This window comes from Octopus bimaculoides, chromosome 16 (assembly GCF_046866305.1).
Source record: "Octopus bimaculoides isolate indiv1 chromosome 16, ASM4686630v1, whole genome shotgun sequence".
Lineage (NCBI taxonomy): Eukaryota > Metazoa > Mollusca > Cephalopoda > Octopoda > Octopodidae > Octopus > Octopus bimaculoides.
The window spans coordinates 7,035,255-7,058,290 of NC_142943.1; the positions used below are offsets into that span (position 1 = coordinate 7,035,255).

Here is a 23,036-nt window from a genome sequence, read left to right on the forward strand (position 1 = left end):
TAGTTTAGATAAACATGTCTATGTAGCCCTATTTCTGCTTATATGGTATGTGTGTGTGTTTATAAATTATGTATCTGTGTTTATATACTCCGTGTATATGCATATATTTACTGCGTATCTGTTGATACACTACATGTACGTGCGTGTGTGCGTATATATATATATATATATATATATATATATATATATATATATATATATACACATACATTCACACACACACATACATTCACACACACACACAAGACGTGAGTCTATACAATTCTTCACCTATATTTAAATACACACGTCTGTGTTTGTGTTTTTCTGCCGTCGAACCAACGTACGTTGTGGCTTGACTGCTTGAAATAGCAGCCAAATCTGCTACAGATAGCACTCAACTATCTTAAAAGGAGAAGGAAATATAGATTAGTGGTATCCTCGAAAAACAAAAAAAGAGATGGCTGCGTTTTGATCATCGTTGATCATGCATTTGCTGACTCATGCCACCCAGGGGCTAAACAACAACTACTGCTTTCATTGTCGTCTATCTTTGAATAGAGACCATGTGGATATACAGCTGTAAATAGGTACCATGAGGATGTACTGTTGTCTGGCTCAGTCTAACTAAGGATCAATAGGTACCATATGGATGTACAGCAGTTTGATGTGGACACAAGAGGCGAAGAGAGCGGTCTCTCTTGTCAGAAACGGTACATGCACCTTTGCTACTGAGTTTGAATCCGACTAGAGTTGATTTCGCTCATCGTTTTAGAATCGATTAAAAAAAAAAACCAGCAGTAATACACTAGGGTCTAATCGATTCTATTCCCTTTCTCTGCTCTTTTCCATACACATGCGCGCACACTAAAACAATACCGTGGTTCTGTAACACAATTAGAATGATTGTTATTATTATTATTATTATTATTATTATTATTATTGAGAGGAGGACGGCGAGCTGGCAGACTCGTTAGCACGCCGGGCGAAATGCTTGGTATTTCGCCTGTCTTTACGTTCTGAGTTCGAATTCCGCCGAGGTCGACTTTGCCTTTCACCCTTTCGGAGTCGATAAAATTAGTACCAGTTACGCACTGAGTTCGATGTAATCGACTTAATGCCTTGTGCTTCCAGTAGAAAGGATTATTATTAAGAGAGAGAGTGGGAGAGAGAGAGAGAGAGAGAGCAAGCAATGCATGCCATCAAAGTGACACTGGGGTACAAATATACGAAGTCCAATATACCCATCATGACCACCCGTCTGATAAGGATACACGAAGTACATTCACCACAACCACATATGCGCGATATGGTGAACAAGATAAACAGCGCATGACCTTGCAGGTGGGGGCCCAGTTTGAAATTTCTCCAGGCCGAGTAGCTCCTCCCGCTTAAAAGGTCCCTGAATAAAGGTTGTTTAAGAATGGTGAACGATTATTATTATTATTATTATTATTATTATTATTATTATTATTATTAAGGCGGCGAGCTGGCAAATCGTTAGCACGTTGGGCAAAATGCTTAACAGTATTTCGCCCGTCGCTACGCTCTGATTTCAAAATCCGCCGAGGCCGACTTTGCCTTTCATCTTTTTGTGTGTATAACTTAAGTACCAGTGAAACACTGGGGTTCGATGTAATCAACTAGTCCCCTCCCTCAAAATTTCACGCCTTGTACCTTTAGTAAAAAGGATTATTATTATTTCTATTCATGTTATGTTGCTGGTCCTTCTCCCTGAAGCCTTGTGACTGTAGTCTTCGTCTTCACGTTGACATATGCAAGACAATAAAAGAGAAAATCTTGTTTGTTCCAGCAAATTTCAGTTGCCATTATTCTGCGGAAATAACCGCGAGCATCATTATTTGCTTGGTGGTTCGAGAATTCCTAGTATTTTCAGTGATTGCACTTTTCTGTAATTGTTTTATAATTTTCACTTAAGGGGGGAAATAAACAGAATTTCATTGAAAAGTATCTTTGATAATCTGATTCCTGAAGCAACTACAAGGGATTAAACGATAATCGATTACATAAATTCAGGGGCAACGATCAACGAAAGAGCTTCTGCACAGGACCGATCGTTGAACCTGTTGGAAGATTTTATATTTTACTACTGTTGTTGTTGTTGCTATTGCTGTTGTTGTTGTTCAGTCTTGTGTTTGTTCTGATTAAGCTGCCCGATGATGAAAGTTTTTCCAGTCGTGACCATCCCTCGTAAGTTCGGTTTATAGGTAAAATCTGCGGATGGTGGGTGACGAAATCGGTAGAAAACTAGACTAATAAAAGAAATCAGCTTCTTTGATTAGATCCTGATATTTGGACGGAATTGTTAGCACGCTGGGCGAAATGCTTAGCGGCATTTTTCTCCGTCTTTATATTTTGAGTTCAAATTCCGCCGAGGTCGGCTTTGCCTTTCATCTTTTCAAGGACTATAAAATAAATACCAGTTAGGCACTTGGTTCGATTGCTGGCATTATGCTAAAATTTAAAATTAATATTCTGTTTCCTTGATATCCACTTACAATCATATGGGTTTGCAAAGTCTACAATCTTACAAATAATCATGTTTCTGAATTCAAATATTGCCGAGATCAACTTTGCTTTTCATTCTTTCGGGACTGATACAATAAGCCCTGGTCAAGGACTGGGGTCGATATAATCGACGAAGCACCCTCCTCTCCCCACTTTATAATTGCAGGCCTTGTACCAAAATTAGAAATAATAATTATTCTTTTCTACTCTAGGCACAAGGCCCGAAATTCTTGGGGAGGGTGCCAGTCGATTAGATCGATCCCAGTACACAACTGGTACTTAATTTATCGACCCTTATTAAAGCGGTGGGCTGGCAGAATCGTTAATGCGCTGGGCAAAATGCTTAGCGACATTTCGTCTGTCTTTACGTTCTGAGTTCAAATTCCACGGAGGTCAGCTTTGCCTTTCATCCTCTCGGGGATCGGTAAATTAAGTACCAGCTGAGTACTGGCCTTGTGCCAAAATTTGAAACTGATATTAAAGCTGCGAGCTGGCAGAATCGTTAGCACGTCTGACCCAACACTTAACGGCATTTCTCCTGGCTCTTTACGTTCCGCGTTCAAATCCCACCGATTTCGAGTCGACTTTGCCCGTCATCCTCTCAGGGTTGAATGAAATAAGGAACTAGTCAGGTATTGGAGTCGATGTATTTGATTAACCCCGTCTCCCTAAAAATTGCTGAACTTGCATCAAAATATGAAATCGTTATTATTGTTATTGTTTATATTATTCATTCAAGTGCTTGGGGGTGGGGGTGGGGGCGAGATCTGAGGCTGTAGAAAATAATATTTACCTAAGACAATACGCTGTAGGATCGAAATCTAGACCTCGTGGTTGTGATGTGTTCCTTAGCAATTCAACCCAACTCTGTACACACACGCACGCGCGCCTCACTACCCTCTGTCCTCAATGGGGCTCACCAACACCATCTTATCTCTGTATGCTCCATCAACACTAAATCAGACATTTTAATTCGTAACAATCTTTTGTCATGTTTGCGTTTGTGTGCGTGCATACATTTATGTTGAAATGGGTGCAGACGTGGCCAAGTGGTTAAGAAGTTTGTTTCGTAATAATTAGGTCTCGCGTTCAATCGTGCGGTGCGGCGGACGTCTTAGGCGAACGTTTTTTTTTCTTTCTTCTTTTCTTTTTTACTACATCTTGCGGTTGACCCCCCCCCCCGAGTCCTGTGAGTGAGATTGGATGGACGGAAACTGTGTGGAAGGTCGTCGCATGGCCTGTACCTGTAATTTCGTCGGTTACGACAACGAGGTTTCCAGTTCATCCGATCGACGGAACAGCCTGCTCTTGACATTAACTGGCTGAGCGCTCCACAGACACGTGTACCCTAAACGCAGTTCTCAGAAAGATCCAGCGTGTGACAAAGTTGGCCTTTGAAATACAGGTACAACAGAAACAGGTAGAAAGAGTGAGAGAAATTGTGGCGAAAGAATACAGCAGGATTCGCCACCACCACCACCACCACTCCTGCCGGAACTTTGTAGGTGTTTTCTCTCAATAAACTCTCTGAACGCCCGGTCTGGGAATCGAAACCGCGAGTCCGCTGCCCTAACCACTGGGCCATTGCGCTTCCACTATATATATATGAAAGATAGACAGACAGCAAACAGACTGACCAGATGCTGCTACCTTTGCCAAAACTGTTGGCAAACCTGCTGTTCTATCCGGTACACTCTCTCTAGAATTTAGTTGCTGATTTGAAATACTAGCGATGTTTATCCTCTGTGTTTTTACAGTGTGTGAAGAAGTATCTTAACATTTCACGATAGAAATAAAAGAAAATACAAAGAAGGTGGGGGGGAGTTATAAAGAAAGAATGAAATCGGTGAATAACCTGCGATTTCGGCATAGGTTGTTTATTTTTTCTTAAAATCCTCTTATCTGTTTCAATCAGTAGACTGCGGCCATGCTGGTTTTAGTTGAACAAATTATATTTTTAAAGATTGGAGCTTTTTCCGTCTCTTATGCCGAACCGTTCGTTAAGTTACGGGGATCTTTGACTTTTTTACTTTTTGCTGAACCGGTGAGTTACGGGGACGTAAACAAACCAACAGCGGTTGTGAAGCGGTGGAGGGGATGGAACAAGCACACACACACATACTCGGCGGGTTTCTTTCAGTTTCCGTCTGCGATATCCACTCACAAGGCTTTGGTCAACTCGAGGATATATATATATATATATATATATATATATATATGTATATATATAGTCAGCCGTATGAGTATGAGCTGGGAGCCTGTACGATGTTTTCGCTAATTGTTCAAGGTATAGTTGCGAGCAGGCCTAGACACTCACTTGCCTCCCCTGCCCTTTGTTTCAGCAGCTCATCTAGGATGTGACTACTTGAAAGAGGGAGAGAGAGAGAGCGGGAGCTGTACCACCACTCATTTTTCGTTGAGTAAATTTGGATCAACGTGAAATAAAGTGCTTTGTTGAAGGGCACAACGTACCGCCCTGTCCAGGAATTGAACCTACGACATTATGACGGTGAGCCAAGCCAGTCTAACTTCTAAGACACATGTAGGCTCGGGACTTCAGCTTAGTGTATATCTTGACTACATTATCAGATGTGCTCTTGTCTTGGCTACTGTTTCTAACGTGTCGAGTGATTGACTACGTAGAGACTTCTCTGCTTGTGTTGGTTGAGACATAATATAAACAAACATGAGCCAAGAGAAATAACTATGATTACAGGTATATCAAACGCCGTACAATATAAATTCTTGATTTATTAAAATCCGCTTCTAGAGGATGTGTCATCACTAAATAGCAGTTAATCAGCTCCATATCAGTAAGAAAGATCATCTCAAGATTCGAGAATTCAGCAGCGATAGCAGAGGGTTGAGGAAAAGTACAGCTTATTATCCTGGAGATAAGAGGCCAGACACTTCTTTCTTGCAATATCTTAATATTCTGGCATTCCACTTCTACCCTCCCTCATCCCTTAACCACAAACGTCTTTTCTCTCCCACCTCCTCATAAGATTTCACTAACAGCCACTAAGCAGACGATCTTTTAATATAAAAGATGGTCTGGTTAGTGGCTGTTGTTGTTAAGCCCAGGCTTATTGATCAAAGGCATTTCCAGTTGTGACAACCCCATCTAATATATATTATATATGTTTCGAATTTTGGTACAAGGCCAGCAATCTCGGGGTGGGATAAGTCGATTATATCAACCCCAGTGTTCAACTGGTGTTTATTTTATCGTCCCGGAAAGGTCGAAAGGCAAAAGTCCCTTGTGGCGGAATTTGAGCTCGGTGGCAGGGGTAGAGAAAGAATTGGTTAGATGCATTGGGGCAACATAAGTAATTGGTGATTTTTTTTCGTTCTTTTTTTCCTACCTGTTTGGAACTGTTATATTGCAAGTATTGCATCATCGTATGTGTTAATAAAAATTAGCTAGCATGTTAATAACTATGCTGACCTTTTTTTACACTCCCCCAAATGATGCAATACTTGCAATGTTTTCAAACAGAGAGGTTTTAAGTTGAGTTTGAAAGACATTTTGTTATCGTATGAAGTGTACTGTTGATGATGATGCTGTTCTTTCTCCACTACCAATCCTTGAAAGACAGTTTTAACATAACAGAAGAGAAAATACATTTTATATCAGTCTGTGGAGCCTAGTTAAGAGTCGTGAGTTCAATAAATTGACTTTCATTTAGAAATTATTAACACGTAAGTGGAAAGCGCTTGGACCTTCCACAAGTGAGGAAATAAACGGGGCTATGACACAGTTTTGTCCTTTTTTGAGACGGTATTGTGTAGTTTAAGGAAGATTTAGCTGCTATTTCTAGTAGGTCGGTGGTCGACGTAAAGGTTCCTTGTGTGCTTGCTATTCCCAAAGATGACAGTCACGGCGTCCGGTATATCTGACAATGGAGGCTGCCGATTGGTAAAAGTTACATAATTTTAAATGCTTGTAACTTACTATTAATTTCTAGGCGGGGGGGGGGGGATGAATACGATTTTCGTTACCAGCATGCAAAAAAAAAAAAAAGCCCAAAGAAGCAAAAATACATTCAAAACCACATGATGCGTGGTACACAATGCACGTGTTCAGACAACGTCGATTTGATCGAGAGAGTGAGCTAATGTGCAGCACGAATATTTGATCACTATAAACCAGGAGCGGGGGAAAATTTCCCCAAAACAAGGTCCGCGGGCGGATCACAAGTTCTAACACTTCTATCTATATAATTCGAGACACATGAAAAGAGATTAGTTTAAGGCATTAAATTAACGCGTAACATTTTCATTAACGTCACCACTGAATTTAAGACGTTTATATTACTTATGAAGTAAGTTGGGTCTCACGGGAGTGGCGCAAACTTAGCAAAATGTGTTTTATTACCGGACGATTTTATGTCTGAGTCAAACCGTTTTAAGTCACATACGAATATTGTATAAATTTTATAATTGAAAAATTTACTATATTTTGTACATACAAGTATACCAGCCCGCGAGAGCAATAAAATAGGCTCGCGGGCGGAGGTTTCTCCACCCCTGCTATAAATAAATCATTTGTACAGGTCGTTCTGCAAAAGCTAAACACTCATACGTCGTCTTCGACGGGAGTGTCTGTATATAAGATATAAAATATTTTATTTGTTCCAGGCATTGGATTGCGACTATAACAGAGCAGTATGTGTGTGTGTATATATATATATATAATACCCGTAAGCATCTGTGTGCGAATGTGTGGTGTAGTTTGTGGGTCTGTACGGATTTTAATGCACACAAAACATATAATTTCTACAAGGAATATATGGTATATATGATAACAGTTTCCGTTCTAGATCCGAGGAGCTTGTTTCATGAAGCCATTATGTGAGTTACTATGTTAAAGTCGATCAGCTCTTTACCTCCCCCTCTCTTACCACCGTCACACCTCCTGTTCGATACATACACAAAAGACGCACGCACTGGCGTATACACCTTCCTCTCTCTCCTTCACACTGACACTCTCCTTTCCCCACCTCTCTCTACGTCTCTCCTTCCTCTTCTTTGTATCTTTTTCCTACCTCCTCTGTATCTCTTTTTTCTTTCCTATCTCTCTCTCTTTTTTTCTCTTTATTTCTCAATCTCCCTGTCTTTCTATCTCCCTCCCTCACTTTTTGTCTCTCATTCTCTCCTCTCTTATATTCTATTCTCTTATAGTTTAAACGTCTTTACTGAACCCTGAAGCTTGCATTTAAATAACTTTGTGTGTTTGTGCGCGTGCGTATGTATGTATGTGCTCGCTCGCGCGCGCATGTGCTTGTGTGTATATGTTAGTACATTTATTTATGTGCGTGCTCTGTGAGTATACGCTAATACCTATGCGGCTGATGTACACATGTATGTATGTGTGCGTGTATATATACGTTTGTGTGTGTGTGCCGGTGTCGTGTGCATATGCCTGCGGGCACATCTTATTGTCTGCATGTATTTATTACTTTCCCTTCATGCTAGTGTGTATATATTTACTTAAATGTATGTATGTGTGGGTTAGTACAACAGTGCTGTTTAAATGTGTGTGTGTTTGTGATGTAGAGAGAGATACATGTTACAGTTGCGATGTGACTACATGTGTGTGTTTAAGCCTGTAAGTATGTATCTATATATCTGTACGTGGTTGTGTGTGTTAGCATAACAGTGCTATTTAAGTGTGTGTATGTTTGTGATGTATCTATATGTATGCGTGTGTGTGTGTGTAAGTTTGGATGTGTATATATATATATATATGTGCGTAAGTGAGTGTGTGTGTGTGTGTGTGTGTGCTCATAGGAATGTTCTCGGCATAATTGGAACCTGTATAAGAGATGGTAACACAATCTGTGTGTTGATATATATATGTGTATGTGTGTTTTATGTATCTGTGCGTGTATGATATATAAGCTATGTGTGCGTATGTCCTTTTGTAAATATGGTTGTGCATACCCACATGCACATATGCATTCACATAAACACATCTATAAGCACAAATATGTGCGCATCTGTATATATATGATGTTTCAGCGCATTGGCCTTGTCAACCACAAGCGCCCCTGCAGTCAACGAGGACCAGCCCCTCACATATTCGTTCGCGAACGTGTGTGTGTGTCTGTACCCCACAAACATTTTTTTTCTAAATAACCACAAGTCTATCTTCAATAAATTGGTTATATTTCTGCAATACACAAAATATTTAAAAAATTGTTTAAAACAAGGCGCAGGAGTAGTGGCTGTGTAGTAAGTAGCTTGCTTACCAACTACATGGTTCCGGGTTTAGTCCCACTGCCTGGCACCTTGAGCAAGAGTCTTCTATAGCTTGGGGATAACCAAAACCTTGTGAGTGGATTTGGTAGATGGAAACTGAATATATATGTGTGTGTGTGTCTATGTTTGTCCCTCCACCATTGCTTGACAACCGATGCTGGTATGTTTACGTTCCCGTAACTTAACGGTTCGGCAAAAGAGAACAATAGAATCAGTACTAGGCTTACAAAGAATGAGTCCTGGGGTCGATTTGTTCGACTAAAGGTGGTGCTCCAACATGGCCGCAATTAGATGATTGAAATAAATAAAAGAATTCTTAATAATATTTGATTACAAAAAAAGCGGCGTGCTGGCAGAATCGTTAGCACACCTAGCAAAATTCTTAGCTGCATTTCGTCAGCTTTTACGTTCTGAGGTCAAAATTTTCCTATGTGGACTTTGCCATTCATCCTATCGAGGTCGATAAAATAAGTATCAGTTGATATAATCGACTTACCCCTGTCCTCCGAAATTTCTGGCTTTGTGGCAAAATTTGAAATCAATATTTAATTACAGAAATATAATAGGATTTTTTAAAAGCATCAAATGGTTAAGTGAAATAAAATAGGAAACAAAAGGAGATCCGTGGGTGAAAAATGGTTGAGAACCACTGGGTTAAAAAGCAGAACTGGTTTGCATCCTATACATAACATTATGGCTTAGGGCAGTGGTTCCCAACCTGGGGTCCGCGGATCCCTGTTGGTTCGCTAAGGTAGTATTGGGGATCCATGAACTAAATTCAAAATTTCATAAATATATATGTGTGTGTGTATAAGGATAAGCATATTAAAAGGGGTCAGTGGGAAAAACTTATTTAAATAAAAGGGTTGGGAACTACTGGCTTAGTGAAAGGAGGGACAGTTCCAATTTACCCTCTCAGGCATATGTCTGGGCAAGGTTGTTGATGGAAGACCAGCAGTCGCCCTTGCGTATCAGCCTCCAATCTCCATGCCACCGATGTTATCCAAAGGAAAGGCAAAGGGGCCGATACAGCTTGGCACCAGTGACGTCACAACTCATTTCTACAGATGAGTGAACTGGAGCAACGTGAAATAAAGTGTCTTGCTTGAGATCAGAACACACAGCGCGGTCCAGGAATCGAATTCACTACGTCATGATTATAAACCTGACGCTCTAACCACTGGGCCATGAATCTTCGATGGCAGGAAGGAAGTTATTCTCAGTAAAACTTGGCCTAAATGTTTGCAAGGACCATGCGGTGGTGCAGTGGTGGTGGTCGTCGTCGTCGTCATCGTTGTGGTGGTGCTGGTGATAGTTGTGGCGATGGTAGTAGTGGTGGTGGTAATGGGAGGGTATAACTCTTGTCCATGTTACTATTAACAGTGCTGTTCCTTTTTTGCCTTTACTACTACTACTACTACTACTACTACTACTACTACTACAGGCCAAAGTTAATCAAGACCCTTGTGCTTCACTGTCACCATCACCATGACAACCACCAGCAATCTGGTCCTGTCAGTGTCACCTGTTGCTTTTCTCGTTTAATTAATTAATTACAGCAGCTATTAATGATTATATTCACATGTGTGTGTGTGTTTTAACTATAAGTATGTGGTAGTGGGGGGAGGGGCGTCAGAGAGGAGGGAGTGGAAGAAAGAGACTAGGCTTTTAAAGAGGGTGGGAGAACGACAACAGCGTAATGTGGGGTAGAAGAGGGAGTACTACGTATCGTGGGAGCCCTATGTATGATGGCGGTGGGTGGGGATGAACTGCTTGGCAAATGGAGGTTATCTGTGACACAGATTCCTGGACCAAATTCTGAATGTCATTCCCAGCCTCCTTGCTAACTTTTCTTCACCTCACTATAACAAAGACCCTCTTCTAATAAAGGGTTACACTGAGTTTTCGTATATCACCAGCATCATCATTATTGTTTTAGCATCCATTTGTCCATGCTTTCTCTAGCTGGGGCAGAGTTTATTGAGGCAGAATTTTCTACGACCACATGCTTTTCCTGTCGCCAACCCTCACCTGTTTCCAGACCAGGTGATATTTCCCCCCTTGGTGACCAGGCATGTTTTCACAAAATAATAGAAATGAACAACCCTGCTTGTATGACAGTGGCACTCATTTACAACTATCATGTGATGTGAAGACAAGGAGACACACACACAGGCGTTTATACATTTGTTCCATTTGTGAACAAGTTGGGTGTCAGCGGTGGAGGGTGGGGCATCAGTCAGAGTCATCCTGTCTCTATGACAACCCAATTTGTCATGAGGTCGCCCTTCTCCACTCCCTTGTTATCTTTACACACCAAATCTTGTCTATGTATGTAAATAGACACAACAATAGCCAAACAACAGTGATTTGAAATCTAGTCATGTTTTTGTTTTTTTTTTTGCTTTGCTTTGTTTTTGAGTATTTAAAACTACCACTCTGCTACTCCCCCAACCACCACCACCACCACCAATACCATCAGCACCACTGCTACTGCAATCACAAAGACACGGTGTAAAATAGAGAGGACCAGCAAACATCGCCATAGTCTATATTATCTAACATTCTGTTTTAACTCTTTTGCCAACAACCAGCCTGAAACGGCTGCCCCTGGTACAATGGTACAAATCCCCTGTTTTAAACCAGCCCTGTCCGACCAAAATACTCTACCTGTTTTATGTTCAAACTGGCCAGATCTGACCTCTCACACCAATCCTAAACTATCATTCTAAAAATTCACAGTTACCTCATCAAAATCTCAAAGGTATTGGATAATGTATGATTAATTCAAAACAAGAGAATTGTGGCAAAGCTGCATGACAGTGTTGTCAGACGTGGAATGCAGGCCATCAAACAACTTGTTTGATGTTGCATTTTTATACTTCTCTTCCATTTTATTTTGACATGCGCATTGTGTTTTTATTCTCCTCTTTTTACCAACCTCAGTGTGCACATGTGCATTGTGTGTTCATTCTTCTTTTACCAGTTCCTACTTAAAACGCTTTTACTTGTTTCAGTCATTTGACTGGGGCCATGCTGGAGCACTGCCTTTAGTCGAGCAAATCGACCCCAGGACTTATTCTTTGTAAGCCTAGTACTTATTTTATCGGTCTCTTTTGCAGAACCGCTAAGTGACGGGAACATAAACACACCAGCATTGGTTGTCAAGCGATGTTGGGGGGACAAACATATACACACACATACATACATACATATATATATACACACACATACACATATATATATACAAATATACAACTAGCTTCTTTCAGTTTCTGTCTACCAAATCCACTCACAAGGCTTTGGTCGGCCCGAGGCTATAGTAGAAGACACTTGCCCAAGGTGCCATGCAGTGGGGCTGAACCCTGAACCATGTGGTTGGTAAGCAAGCTACTTACCACATAGCCACTCCTGCACCTATAAAACTGTTCACAGGTAACAACTATGTCCACAAACGCAGTTGTGAGATGGTTGTGAAACAACATAAAGAGATAAGCATTACTTTTGACTGTATAATCTGATTGCTAAAGGGTTAAAGTGATCTAAATTTCCATCAAAATTCTATGTTAAATTTTCTTCCAAATCCTTTTGATGCCAACCCTCTGGAGACTGCTCCTGGTTCTATGAAACAAACTTCCTGTTTTGAAGTGATCTAATTCAAAATCGTCCATCATAATATGTTAATTTAAGTTCCAAAGACCAGCGTAATAATGGCAAAATTATTTGACTCAATTTTTCATTATTTTCAAAATTAATTAAAACAATGGCTGCATATTTCAACAGAAATATAGCAACAAAAGAGTTAATAATGTGAAAGTTACTAATTTCTCCATTATTTTCAAAGTTAATTGAAGCAAGGGCAACATATTTCAATAGAAATATGGTAACAAAAGGATTAAAAGACAGTAGGGTGTAACCTCAAAAAGAACTGGTGCTTTGGGAGGTTTATTTAATTATATAATTGGTTGAGTAACCAACAGACTATACTCTTTTACTTTCTCTTTTACTTGTTTCAGTCATTTGACTGCGGCCATGCTGGAGCACCGCCTTTAGTCGAGCAAATCGACCCCAGGACTTATTCTTTGTAAGCCTAGTACTTATTCTATCGGTCTCTTTTTGCCGAACTGTTAAGTTATGGGGACATAAACACACCAGCATCGGTTGTCAAGCGATGTTGGGGGGTGGGGTACAAACATAGACACATAAACATATGCACACACACATACATATATATGACGGGCTTCTTTCAATTTCCATCTACCAAATCCACTCACAAGGCTTTGGTCGGCCCAAGGCTATAGTAGAAGACACTTGCCCAAGGTGCCACGCAATGGGACTGAACCCGGAACCATGTGGTTGGTAAGCAAGCTACTTACCACACAGTCACTCCTACGCCTATACGACTATATTGAAGTTTCCCTGTGATCATAAATAGCATCAAGTTAGCCCTGATTGAATAGGCCTATGTACAATGATGTTTTGTATTTTTTTAGGGTTACCTTGTCTAGTGAGATTGTGATTTGAGGGAGATTGTTTATTTTTATTCTAGCAGGTCATAAGATGGTGAACTTTTTAGATTTTTAGTCCAACACAGGCATTGCTGTGTAGTTACGAAGCTGACTTCTCAATCGTATGTTTTGGAGTTCAGTCCCACTGCATGGTACTTTGGGCAAGTGTCTTCTACTATGGTCCTGGGCCAATTAAAGCCTTGTTAGTGGATTTGGTAGATGGAAACTGAAAGAAGACCATCATATATATATATATATAAATATATATATATATATATATATATATATATATATATTTATATATATATATATATATTGATAGATAGATATATGATGTAATTGCCCGAAACAGTAAGGACATCTGGTAACTTGACTGAGGAAAGAAGGCCACAAATGACCCCTCCTTTTTTCCCCTGTCCTTCTAATTATTGCTTCTCCTGTCCGCCTTTGTATCGTCTATCTGTCTGAATATTTTACTGTCCTCTATTGTGTTTTTGTTCCATTTATATATATATATATATATATTTATAAGAATTAAGGAATGGAGTAGATATGAGCCATTCCTTAACTCTTGTATTCTCATTTGTATACCTGGCAACCCTGATTTGCCTACCATGAAATATAAAGAACTCTTTTCAATTTATCATACTTCAGTAAGAAAAAACGTCCACTGCCTGTAAAAATCTGCTTCAACAAATTTCATCTGACTGATTCAAAGCATGGAAAAAATGGTGATGATGATGATGATGTATTTTCTTCTGTTGCTAAGCTGTAAAAATAAAGAATTCTTTTTCTTGGAAATGGGTCAAGTGACCTTTCAGAAGATCCATCCTCATCTTGCATTCCCCACTCCTATTTTCATGTTTCTTTGAAGGTGCAGCTGAATAAAAATAACAACTTTGAAACAAGGAACATTGTTGAAAGTTAAGTTAACATTTCAAGTCTGCTGCCTTCCAATGGCAATGTCTTCTAGTTTCTATTTATATATGTCGCTGTTCAGCTGGGTACATACACAATACATAAAAAACTAGATTGTGACCAAACATGTTTCAAACAACTCAAAACAACAAAATAAAAACCCAACAACAAACAATGCATACATTGACGTTAACAATAGCAACATATAACAAATCAGTATTGCACAAATAACAATTATGAGGAAGTTTATTATTGGCAAAATGTAATTACATGTCTGTACACAGATATTTCTAACAATGATAAGAAACAGTGAGTGATTCTTTAATATGTGGTCTACTGCAGACAGACAGGCATGCAGACTGACTGAATGACTGACTAGGGCACAGCCCTGAAGAGTTTTTAGTTGAATGAATTGGACCCCAATACTTTTTTGTTTTTTTTACGCTTATTCTAAGGGTCTCTTTTGCGGAATTGCTAAAGTTACAGGGACAAACTAACACTGGTTGTCAAGAGGGGACAAACACAAACACAAACACACACACACACATGATGGGCTTCTTTCAGTTTCCGTCTACCAAACCGAACCACAAGGCTTTGGTTGGCCTGAGGCTTTAGTAGAAAACACTTGCCTAATGCGCCAACCAGTGAGACTGAACTTGGAACCTTGTTGTTTGGGAGCGAACTTCTTATCTCACAGCCACACTTCTGCCTATGTTTATTATTTGCAAACAACTTGCAGATGCAAGTGCTACCAGTTAAAAGCTCTGCATACCAGACAGTAACTAGCTTATAGGGGTCACCAGGGCCTTCCTCTCAACAACATTATTGCTCACTGCCACCCCCACCCCATTGAAATGAGGCCCCACTTGCTAGATCAACTAGTTACTAGCCTTCACTCAATATTCTTCTAGCCATTGTTCATTGTCTCTTTTTAGTAAAATCCATTGGCTTGCCTTCTCCACTGTAGCCTGGGTATCGCTCAGGCTGGTATTTGCTTCCACATGAATCTTGCTGTTTGGACTTATATTAAATCCTTGACTTGAAACTCGTATATATATATATATATATAGGCGCGGGCATGGCTGTGTGGTTAGGAAGCTTGCTTCCCAGCTACATGGTTTTGGGTTCAGTCCCACCGCATGGCACCTTGGGCAAGTGTCTTCTGCTATAACCCCGGGCTGAGCGAAGCCTTGTGATTGAATTTGGTAGGTGGAAGTTACTGCTGTGTGTGTATATGTCTGTGTATGTGCTTGTGCCTCTCTCCGAAAGAGAGAGAGAGAGAAGGATATATATATATATATAGATATATATATAGGTGCAGGAGTGGCTATGTAGTAAGTACCTTGCTTACCAACCACATGGTTCCGGGGTTTCAGTCCCGCTGCGTGGCATCTTGGGCAAGTGTCTTTTACTCTAGCCTCGGGTCGACCAAAGCCTTGTGAGCAGATTTGGTAGACAGAAACAAAAAGAAGCCTGTTATGTGTTTGTGTGTCTGTGTTTGTCCCCCCCAACATTGCTTGACAACCGATGCTGGTGTGTTTACATCCCCCGTAACTTAGCGTTTCGGCAAAAGAGACCGATAGAATAAGTACTAGGCTTACAAAGAATACGTTCTGGGTTCGATTTGTTCGACTAAAGGTGGTGCTCCAGCATGGCCCCAGTCAAATGACTGAAACGTGCGGGTGACACGTAAAAGCACCCACTACACTCTCTGAGTGGTTGGCGTTAGGAAGGGCATCCAGCTGTAGAAACTCTGCCAAATCAGACTGGAGCCTGGTGTTGCCATCCTGTTTCACCGGTCCTCAGTCAAATCGTCCAACCCATGCTAGCATGGAAAGCGGACGTTAAACGATGATGATGATGATGATGATGATGATACATATATATATACACTGACAAAGGGCTATGCAACCACACAAAAGTTTCAAGTATCATCATGATTTACTTCAATCATAAATAAACTGCATTAGAAATCACTTTGACCCAGATTTTAATTGCTGTTGATGTGGTTTGGTCGCATTGATATCCTTGAGAAAAGCATGAAATATGCAGCCGTGTTTATCTTGGAAAATCAGGTGATTGACTTAGTTTATCTGACTAGTATGTAGGATAAGGAAATGTATAGTATTTATGTGTGTGTGATATATGAAGGCATGGGATAGGTGCAAGCTTAGCTGTGTAGTTCCGAAATATGCTTCCCAACCACATGGTTTCAGGTTCAGTCCCACTGTATGACACCTTGGGCAAGATTTTTCTATTATAGTCCCAGGTTGACTAAAGCTAATGGTCTGTGATATAGTGCAGAATATTTGCTATAACGATATTTCTGCTTCAGCAACTCAGTGATGAATCTGTAATGGAAAACAGGCCAGTTTCAAAACATTGATACCCAGGTTGCAAAAGCAAAGTTTGAAGGGAATGATTAGTAGTAATTTCCTTTAGTTTCTAGATAGAAGCAAATAGGAAATAACACTTGCTGACCAAAGACAAAAAAATTTTAATTTTGTAACACAGAGTTATATAACCTCTTTATGTAAAAATATCCTCGCATACCCCACCGCCCATTTCCATCACTGTTCAATACTTATATAAACATACATTAAACCAATTCTGTCACAAAAGACTATTTAGAAGCCATTACCTATCCAATGGCTCATGAATACATTAAATTTTTTTTTAATTCTTTTTGTTGAAAAGGTCACTGACCCATTTGTGAGCTGCAACCAACCTGTTGCCAATTCTTGTTACACACACACACACACACACACACACACACACACACACAAGCATTATATTTTGATTGTTAGAATCTAATTTGTTTCCATTTTATTTTTCCATTGACAGGTAGTCAGAATGCTTGTGAAAGGACTTCATTTGAATTTCTGCGTAAAGAATTGCCTGTTAGGCTTGCCAATATAATGAAGGAAATCAACCTTCTGCCAGACAATCTTCTACAAATGCCTTCAGTGGCCATGGTACAGAGCTGGTGAGTGATTCCATCCCTTTTTGTCTTCCTTCTTTTTTTGTGGTGTGTCACATGACTGAAGGAATAAGGTGCTGCAGTGACTGACCACACAGGTCCTAGGTTCAAATTCACTACATGCAAGATTTTCTTGGTGGTGGTGGTGGTAGATTTTTTTTTCCAGCCCCAGGTAAGGGACTAACATCCTGTTCAGCGGTTGGGGTTTATAATCTCAGTCATTTAACCCTTTTGCACAGTGGTTCTCAACCATTTTTTACCTAGGAAAAAGAAAAGAACGGTAAAATTTCCTTTTTGAGTCACACTGGTTCATAAAGGCCAGTTTCACAGTTTCATGGCGTATAAATTCCCCACCTGGACAGGATGTCGATCCATTGCAGGATTACTCATTTTTGCCAAATGAATGAACAGGAGCAATGTGGAATGAAGTGTTTTGCTCAAGAACAAAACATATCACCCAGTCCAGGAATTGAAACAACAATCTTAGGATCATGAGTCTAACACCCTAACCACTAAGCCACATGCCTCCAAGGAGAAATCCTTGCAGCCATCCATGAATACAGGCATATCTGTTGTGGCCATACCCCCCCCCCATTCCCACTCCCAGCTGAGAGGTCTTTGTCTTGCAGGTGCTGGTGTCACATAAAATGCACTTGTGTCAGTGCCACATAAAATGCACTTGTGCCAGTGCTATGTAAATGCACATAAAAAGTACCCAGCACACTCTGTAATATATATATATATATATATATATATATATTTATATATATACCGGAGTAAGCACATGAAATGTGCAACAAGGTGGAAAAAAGAGTACTCAAATACCAGAGGTAGAGTAATATGCTTTATTTAAAAGCAGCAGAAATATAACAAAAGACTGTTACTCTGAGTGTCACGTTTCCGTTCATCGGACAAAACTGTCCGATGAACGGAAACGTGACACTCAGAGTAACAGTCTTTTGTTATATTTCTGCTGCTTTTAAATAAAGTATTTATATATATATATATATATATATATATATATATATATATATATGAATGTGTGTGTATATCTGTGTGTGTGTATCTTTGTGTTGTGTTTGTCCCCTACCACTGCTTGACAAGTATTGGTTTGTTTATGTCTGCAGGATTTAGCAGTTTGCAAACACAGCCCAATAGAATAATTACTTGACTTCAAAAAACAATAAGTAGTGGGGTTCATGTGTTATGCCAAACCCGTCGAGGTGGTGCCCCAGCATGGCCACAGCGCAATGACTGAGACAATCGGGAAATACATAATGCAACAAAATATTCTGCTGACTGGCATTTTATTAAGCGATATATTTAATTTCATTAAGAGATGCAAACTCATAGTCACCCTTGTCTGTTTTTTTGTCAATATCTGACTACAGTTTGTTTAGTGAGAAACGGGGTGTCCCCTCTCGCTCCTCACAACATCATGTTGTTTGCAAGCTTTTGATATTAAGTCAGTCACCCAGTTAATGCTGGATTCAGCTTGATAAGAAATAGTAAACGTAATTACATACAACTATTGTACTCTTCAATGTTAATGCTGTTAATATTATCACAAACAATGAAATATGAGGATTATGATAAGGTAATCACATGTGGAGCAGTTAAATTCGTGTGTGGTCCTTCTCTGAAACTTCATCGTCATCATCATCATCATCAACTTCTAGACATTACAGTCTCAAGTCCCAAGACTCATAGGGTTGGTCATTTAGTTTCAATGGTGTATGAGTGACCACGATCACAATACTACCTTTGAACAGGACACCAGTCTATTGTGGGGTTTCTCATTTACAAATTGTGGACGGGAGCAATGTAAAATGAAGTGTTATACTCCAGAACACCCTTACGTCTAGTTATCCCATCATGCATTGACATTCTCTCATTTTGTTTACCCATCTCAAGGCAACCCTCTTTCACTTAGTTATCCCATCTTGAAATCAAACCCTCATGTCAAGTTCACCCATCTTGGAGTAATACCCTCTCATCTAGTTAGTCCATATTGGGGTAAACCCTAACATCTGGTTATCCAATCTTGGGGTAACAACCTCTGACCTCATGGGGTAACACTCTCAGTTTGTTTGCCCATCTCACGGCAATACCTCCTTTCATCTTGTTATCCCATCTTGAAGTAACATAGCACAGCTCACTTTTAAACTGCTTTCCAAGCATCTAATAATAATTAATTAGCAGTCAAATAAAATTGATTGAGAGTGTGTGTGTAACTATTACTGTACATGTGTGTCTGTTTATTCATGCATACCTGTGCACATGTGACTGCATGTGAGCATCATGAGGAATTTGCATGTGAGAGAGGGCTGCATACTTATGTATGTATTAATGAATGTATGTTTGCATGCATGTATGTATGTGCCTCTCTACATTCATGTATTTATGTATGTACCTGTGTTTGTTTGCTTGTGTGTATGCATGCATGCATTCATGTGTGTGTGTACATGCATGTCCATATGTGTGTGAATGCATGTATAAATGTATCTGCATATAAGTATGCCTGTATGTATGTGTGTTCATGTGTGCATACGTAGAGGCTTTGTTGTGACTGGCAGTCTACCAACAAAAAGTAACTTACTACAGATACAAGCAACAACTTACATTTCCATCAGGTGATACATTAGTAATACTAGTTTGGAGGAAGAGGAGGAGGACGAAGAAGAGGAGGAGCGGGGGGTGGGGGGAACTAATGGAAGAAACAACTATTTTTAGTCATATTTCTTTTATTCATCTTGGATAATTCGGTAAGTAAGATGAGTGAAGAATTCCTCTGGCAGAATAATCTAACACTTTTTGTTTGGTGCTCATAACAGGTTTTCAGTTTCGTGTCTGTTTAGTCAATATTAGGCAAAGCACTTAGGCACACACAGTCTATTAAAACCTCTTGATGTCAGGCCTATTTATTATTCCTTAAGTTTTTAAACAACCATCGTATTAAAATAGTTAATTTATAGTTAATTGGTTATCTTGCCCTTTGAATTATTAATAGCATGTGTGCGTGTGTGTGTGAGTGAGTGTAAAGTCCCCTGGGGAGAGAGAGGGAACATATGGCACTTTGACAACAAGAGAATAAGAATGGTTATTTTGACCTATCTGGGTCTTGTTCAGTGTAATTGGAACTGTGCGCGGTTAAGCAATTATGCAAACTGTTTTAGAGTGAATAATTTAGAGCTGCTATCGTCTTGAAGAACATAGTTAAAGTTAGTGTTATATGTGCATATATATATATATATATATATATATATATATATATATATATATATATATAGTAATGGTATGACAACAAAAGAATGAATGAGACCTCAATATCAGATAGCATTTTTGATTGTCTTAATAACTGACGAGATGCCAGAGGCAGTTTTCCGCCCTGACATCCAAAACTTGGAGTTTTATTATAGCAACCGAATAATTGTCACATATTATATTACAGATATATATATATATCTGCTTAGGAGTGGCTGTGTGGTAAGTAGCTAGCTTACCAACCACATGGTCCCGGGTTCAGTCCCACTGCGCGGCATCTTGGGCAAGTGTCTTCTACTATAGCCTCGGGCCGACCAAAGCCTTGTGAGTGGATTTGGTAGACGGAAACTGAAAAAAGTCCGTCGTATATATGTATATATATATGTGTGTATGTGTGTGTTTGTCCCCCCAACATCGCTTGACAACCGATGCTGGTGTGTTTATGTCCCCGTAACTTAGCGGTTCGGCAAAAGAGATCGATAGAATAAGTACTAGGCTTCTAAAGAATAAGTCCTGGGGTCGATTTGCTCGACTAAAAGGCGTTGCTCCAGCATGGTCACAGTCAAAAGACTGAAACAAGTAAAAGAGTAATATATATATATACAATATATGAGTATATGCATATATATGTACATGTATGTATATACCTTCATCCACATGTACACATAGATACATAACTGGGTACATGACGTGGCAAAAGAACATGGACAAAATGATAAACAAGGTACAACAAACAAGCAAGCCACATAGAAACATCTCCTTCATCAGCTGCCACCATTAAAACACCGGCATTTCGAAGAATTAAGGCAGTACGCATCGTTGAAAGGGTTCTTCCTACGAACACAAATTAAATCATTTTCGTGGAGGATAGTGACGGACGGAAAACAAGGCAGGAAAACGAAACGGTGAACGAACACAGACACAAAGACATACACACAAATATATATTTGTGTGTATATCTTTGTGTCTGTGTTTATCTTTTATCGTTTACTTGTTTCAGTCATTAGAATGTGGCCATGCTGGAGTACTTCCTTGAAAAATTTTTAGTCAATTAAATCAATTCCAGTACTTAATTTTTTAAAAATCCTTGTACTTATTCTATCAGTCACTTTTGCCAGACCACTAAGTTACAGGGACATAAACACACCAACACCAGTTGTGAAGCAGTAGCAGGAGACACACACACACACACACACACACATACACACAATAGGCTTCTTTCTGTCAACCAACTTCATTCACAAGGTTTTGGTTGGTTTGGGGCCATCGTAGAAGACACTTGCCCAAGATGCCACTATGTGGGACTGAACCCAGAACCATGTGGCTGAGTAACAAGCTTCTTCTTTACTGCCCACAAGGGGCTACACATAGAGGGGACAAACAAGGACAGACAAAGGGATTAAGTCGATTATATCGACCCCAGTGTGTAACTGGTACTTATTTAATCTACCCCAAAAGGATGAAAGGCAAAGTCGACCTTGGCGGTGTTTGAACTCAGAACATAGCGGCAGACAAAATACCGCTAAGCATTTCGCCCTGCGTGCAAACGATTCTGCCAGCTCGCCGCCTGTAACAAGCTTCTTACCATACAGCTATATCTGTGCCAAAACACACACATGCACACACACACACATACATATTATGATGATGAACACTGACATATATATGCCTCACCACACATAGACATACATCTTCTCACAGACATACATTCTCATACACTTACATGCACACACATCCCCATCTTTTCACATATTCCTACTTACACACACACACATCTAAAATGCTAAAATACATCTTTCTGTTTAAATTATTATAAACGAACAGAAATAGATTTGATTTGACATTCAAAATGTTTTATTTTCCTCCCAAATCAATATTAGTTTGCTCAGTTTATGAGATATTCTAGGTCAATTTCAAAAAATAAATAAAATACAATTAAATTCTCCACCAAAAAAAATATAACTACTACAAAACATAATAATAATACACATAAAGAAAAAAACCCAACTTTATTATCATTACAAGATCTTCAGTCAAATAGAGTTTCGTTTTATTACTGCTTAGTCAGGAACGAAATACAGTGCCCTTGACCCTTTTCAGGACTTTCCATTGCAGGGAGTGGTGGGTGGAAAAATTCCTTAAACCAGTTACATGACCCTATTGCTATCAGCATAATGCACTATTCCTCTACAATAGTATTTCTCGACCATATTTCACCTATAGACCCCTTTGGTTTTTATTTTACTCAACAGGACCCTAATAACCATTTGATGTTCAAGAAATCCTGTTATATTTTTATAGTGTGGTAAGAAGCTTGCTTCCCAACCACATGGTTCTGTCCACTGTGCTAGGTCCTCTGTACTTTGTCCCCTGTGTTTTGTCCTCTGTACTTCATTCTCTGTGGAGGCGCAATGGCCCAGTGGTTAGAGCAGTGGACTCGCGGTCGGAAGATCGCAGTTTCGATTCCCAGACCGGGCGTTGTGAGTGTTTATTGAGCGAAAACACCTAAGCTCCACGAGGCTCCGGCAGGGGGTGGTGGCGACCACTGTTGTACTCTTTCGCCCCAACTTTCTCTCACTTTTTCTTCCTGTTTC

At 39.7% G+C, this 23,036-nt stretch overlaps 1 protein-coding gene across 5 annotated transcripts in view; it reads left to right on the forward strand.

Annotated features, from left to right (window-relative positions):
- LOC106874800 (pyruvate dehydrogenase (acetyl-transferring) kinase, mitochondrial-like) overlaps nt 1-23,036 on the forward strand; it is a 94,165-nt gene that overhangs the window by 29,647 nt on the left and 41,482 nt on the right. For 4 of the 5 annotated variants that reach the window (XM_089364059.1, XM_089364058.1, XM_089364057.1 and 1 more), the window contains exon 2: nt 17,043-17,184. In XM_089364059.1, coding sequence (XP_089220185.1) covers nt 17,043-17,184 — 142 coding nt within the window. Of the gene's footprint in view, nt 1-7,334; nt 7,363-17,042; nt 17,185-23,036 lie in introns of those variants that run through there. The other variant, XM_089364060.1, reaches the window with a different exon arrangement.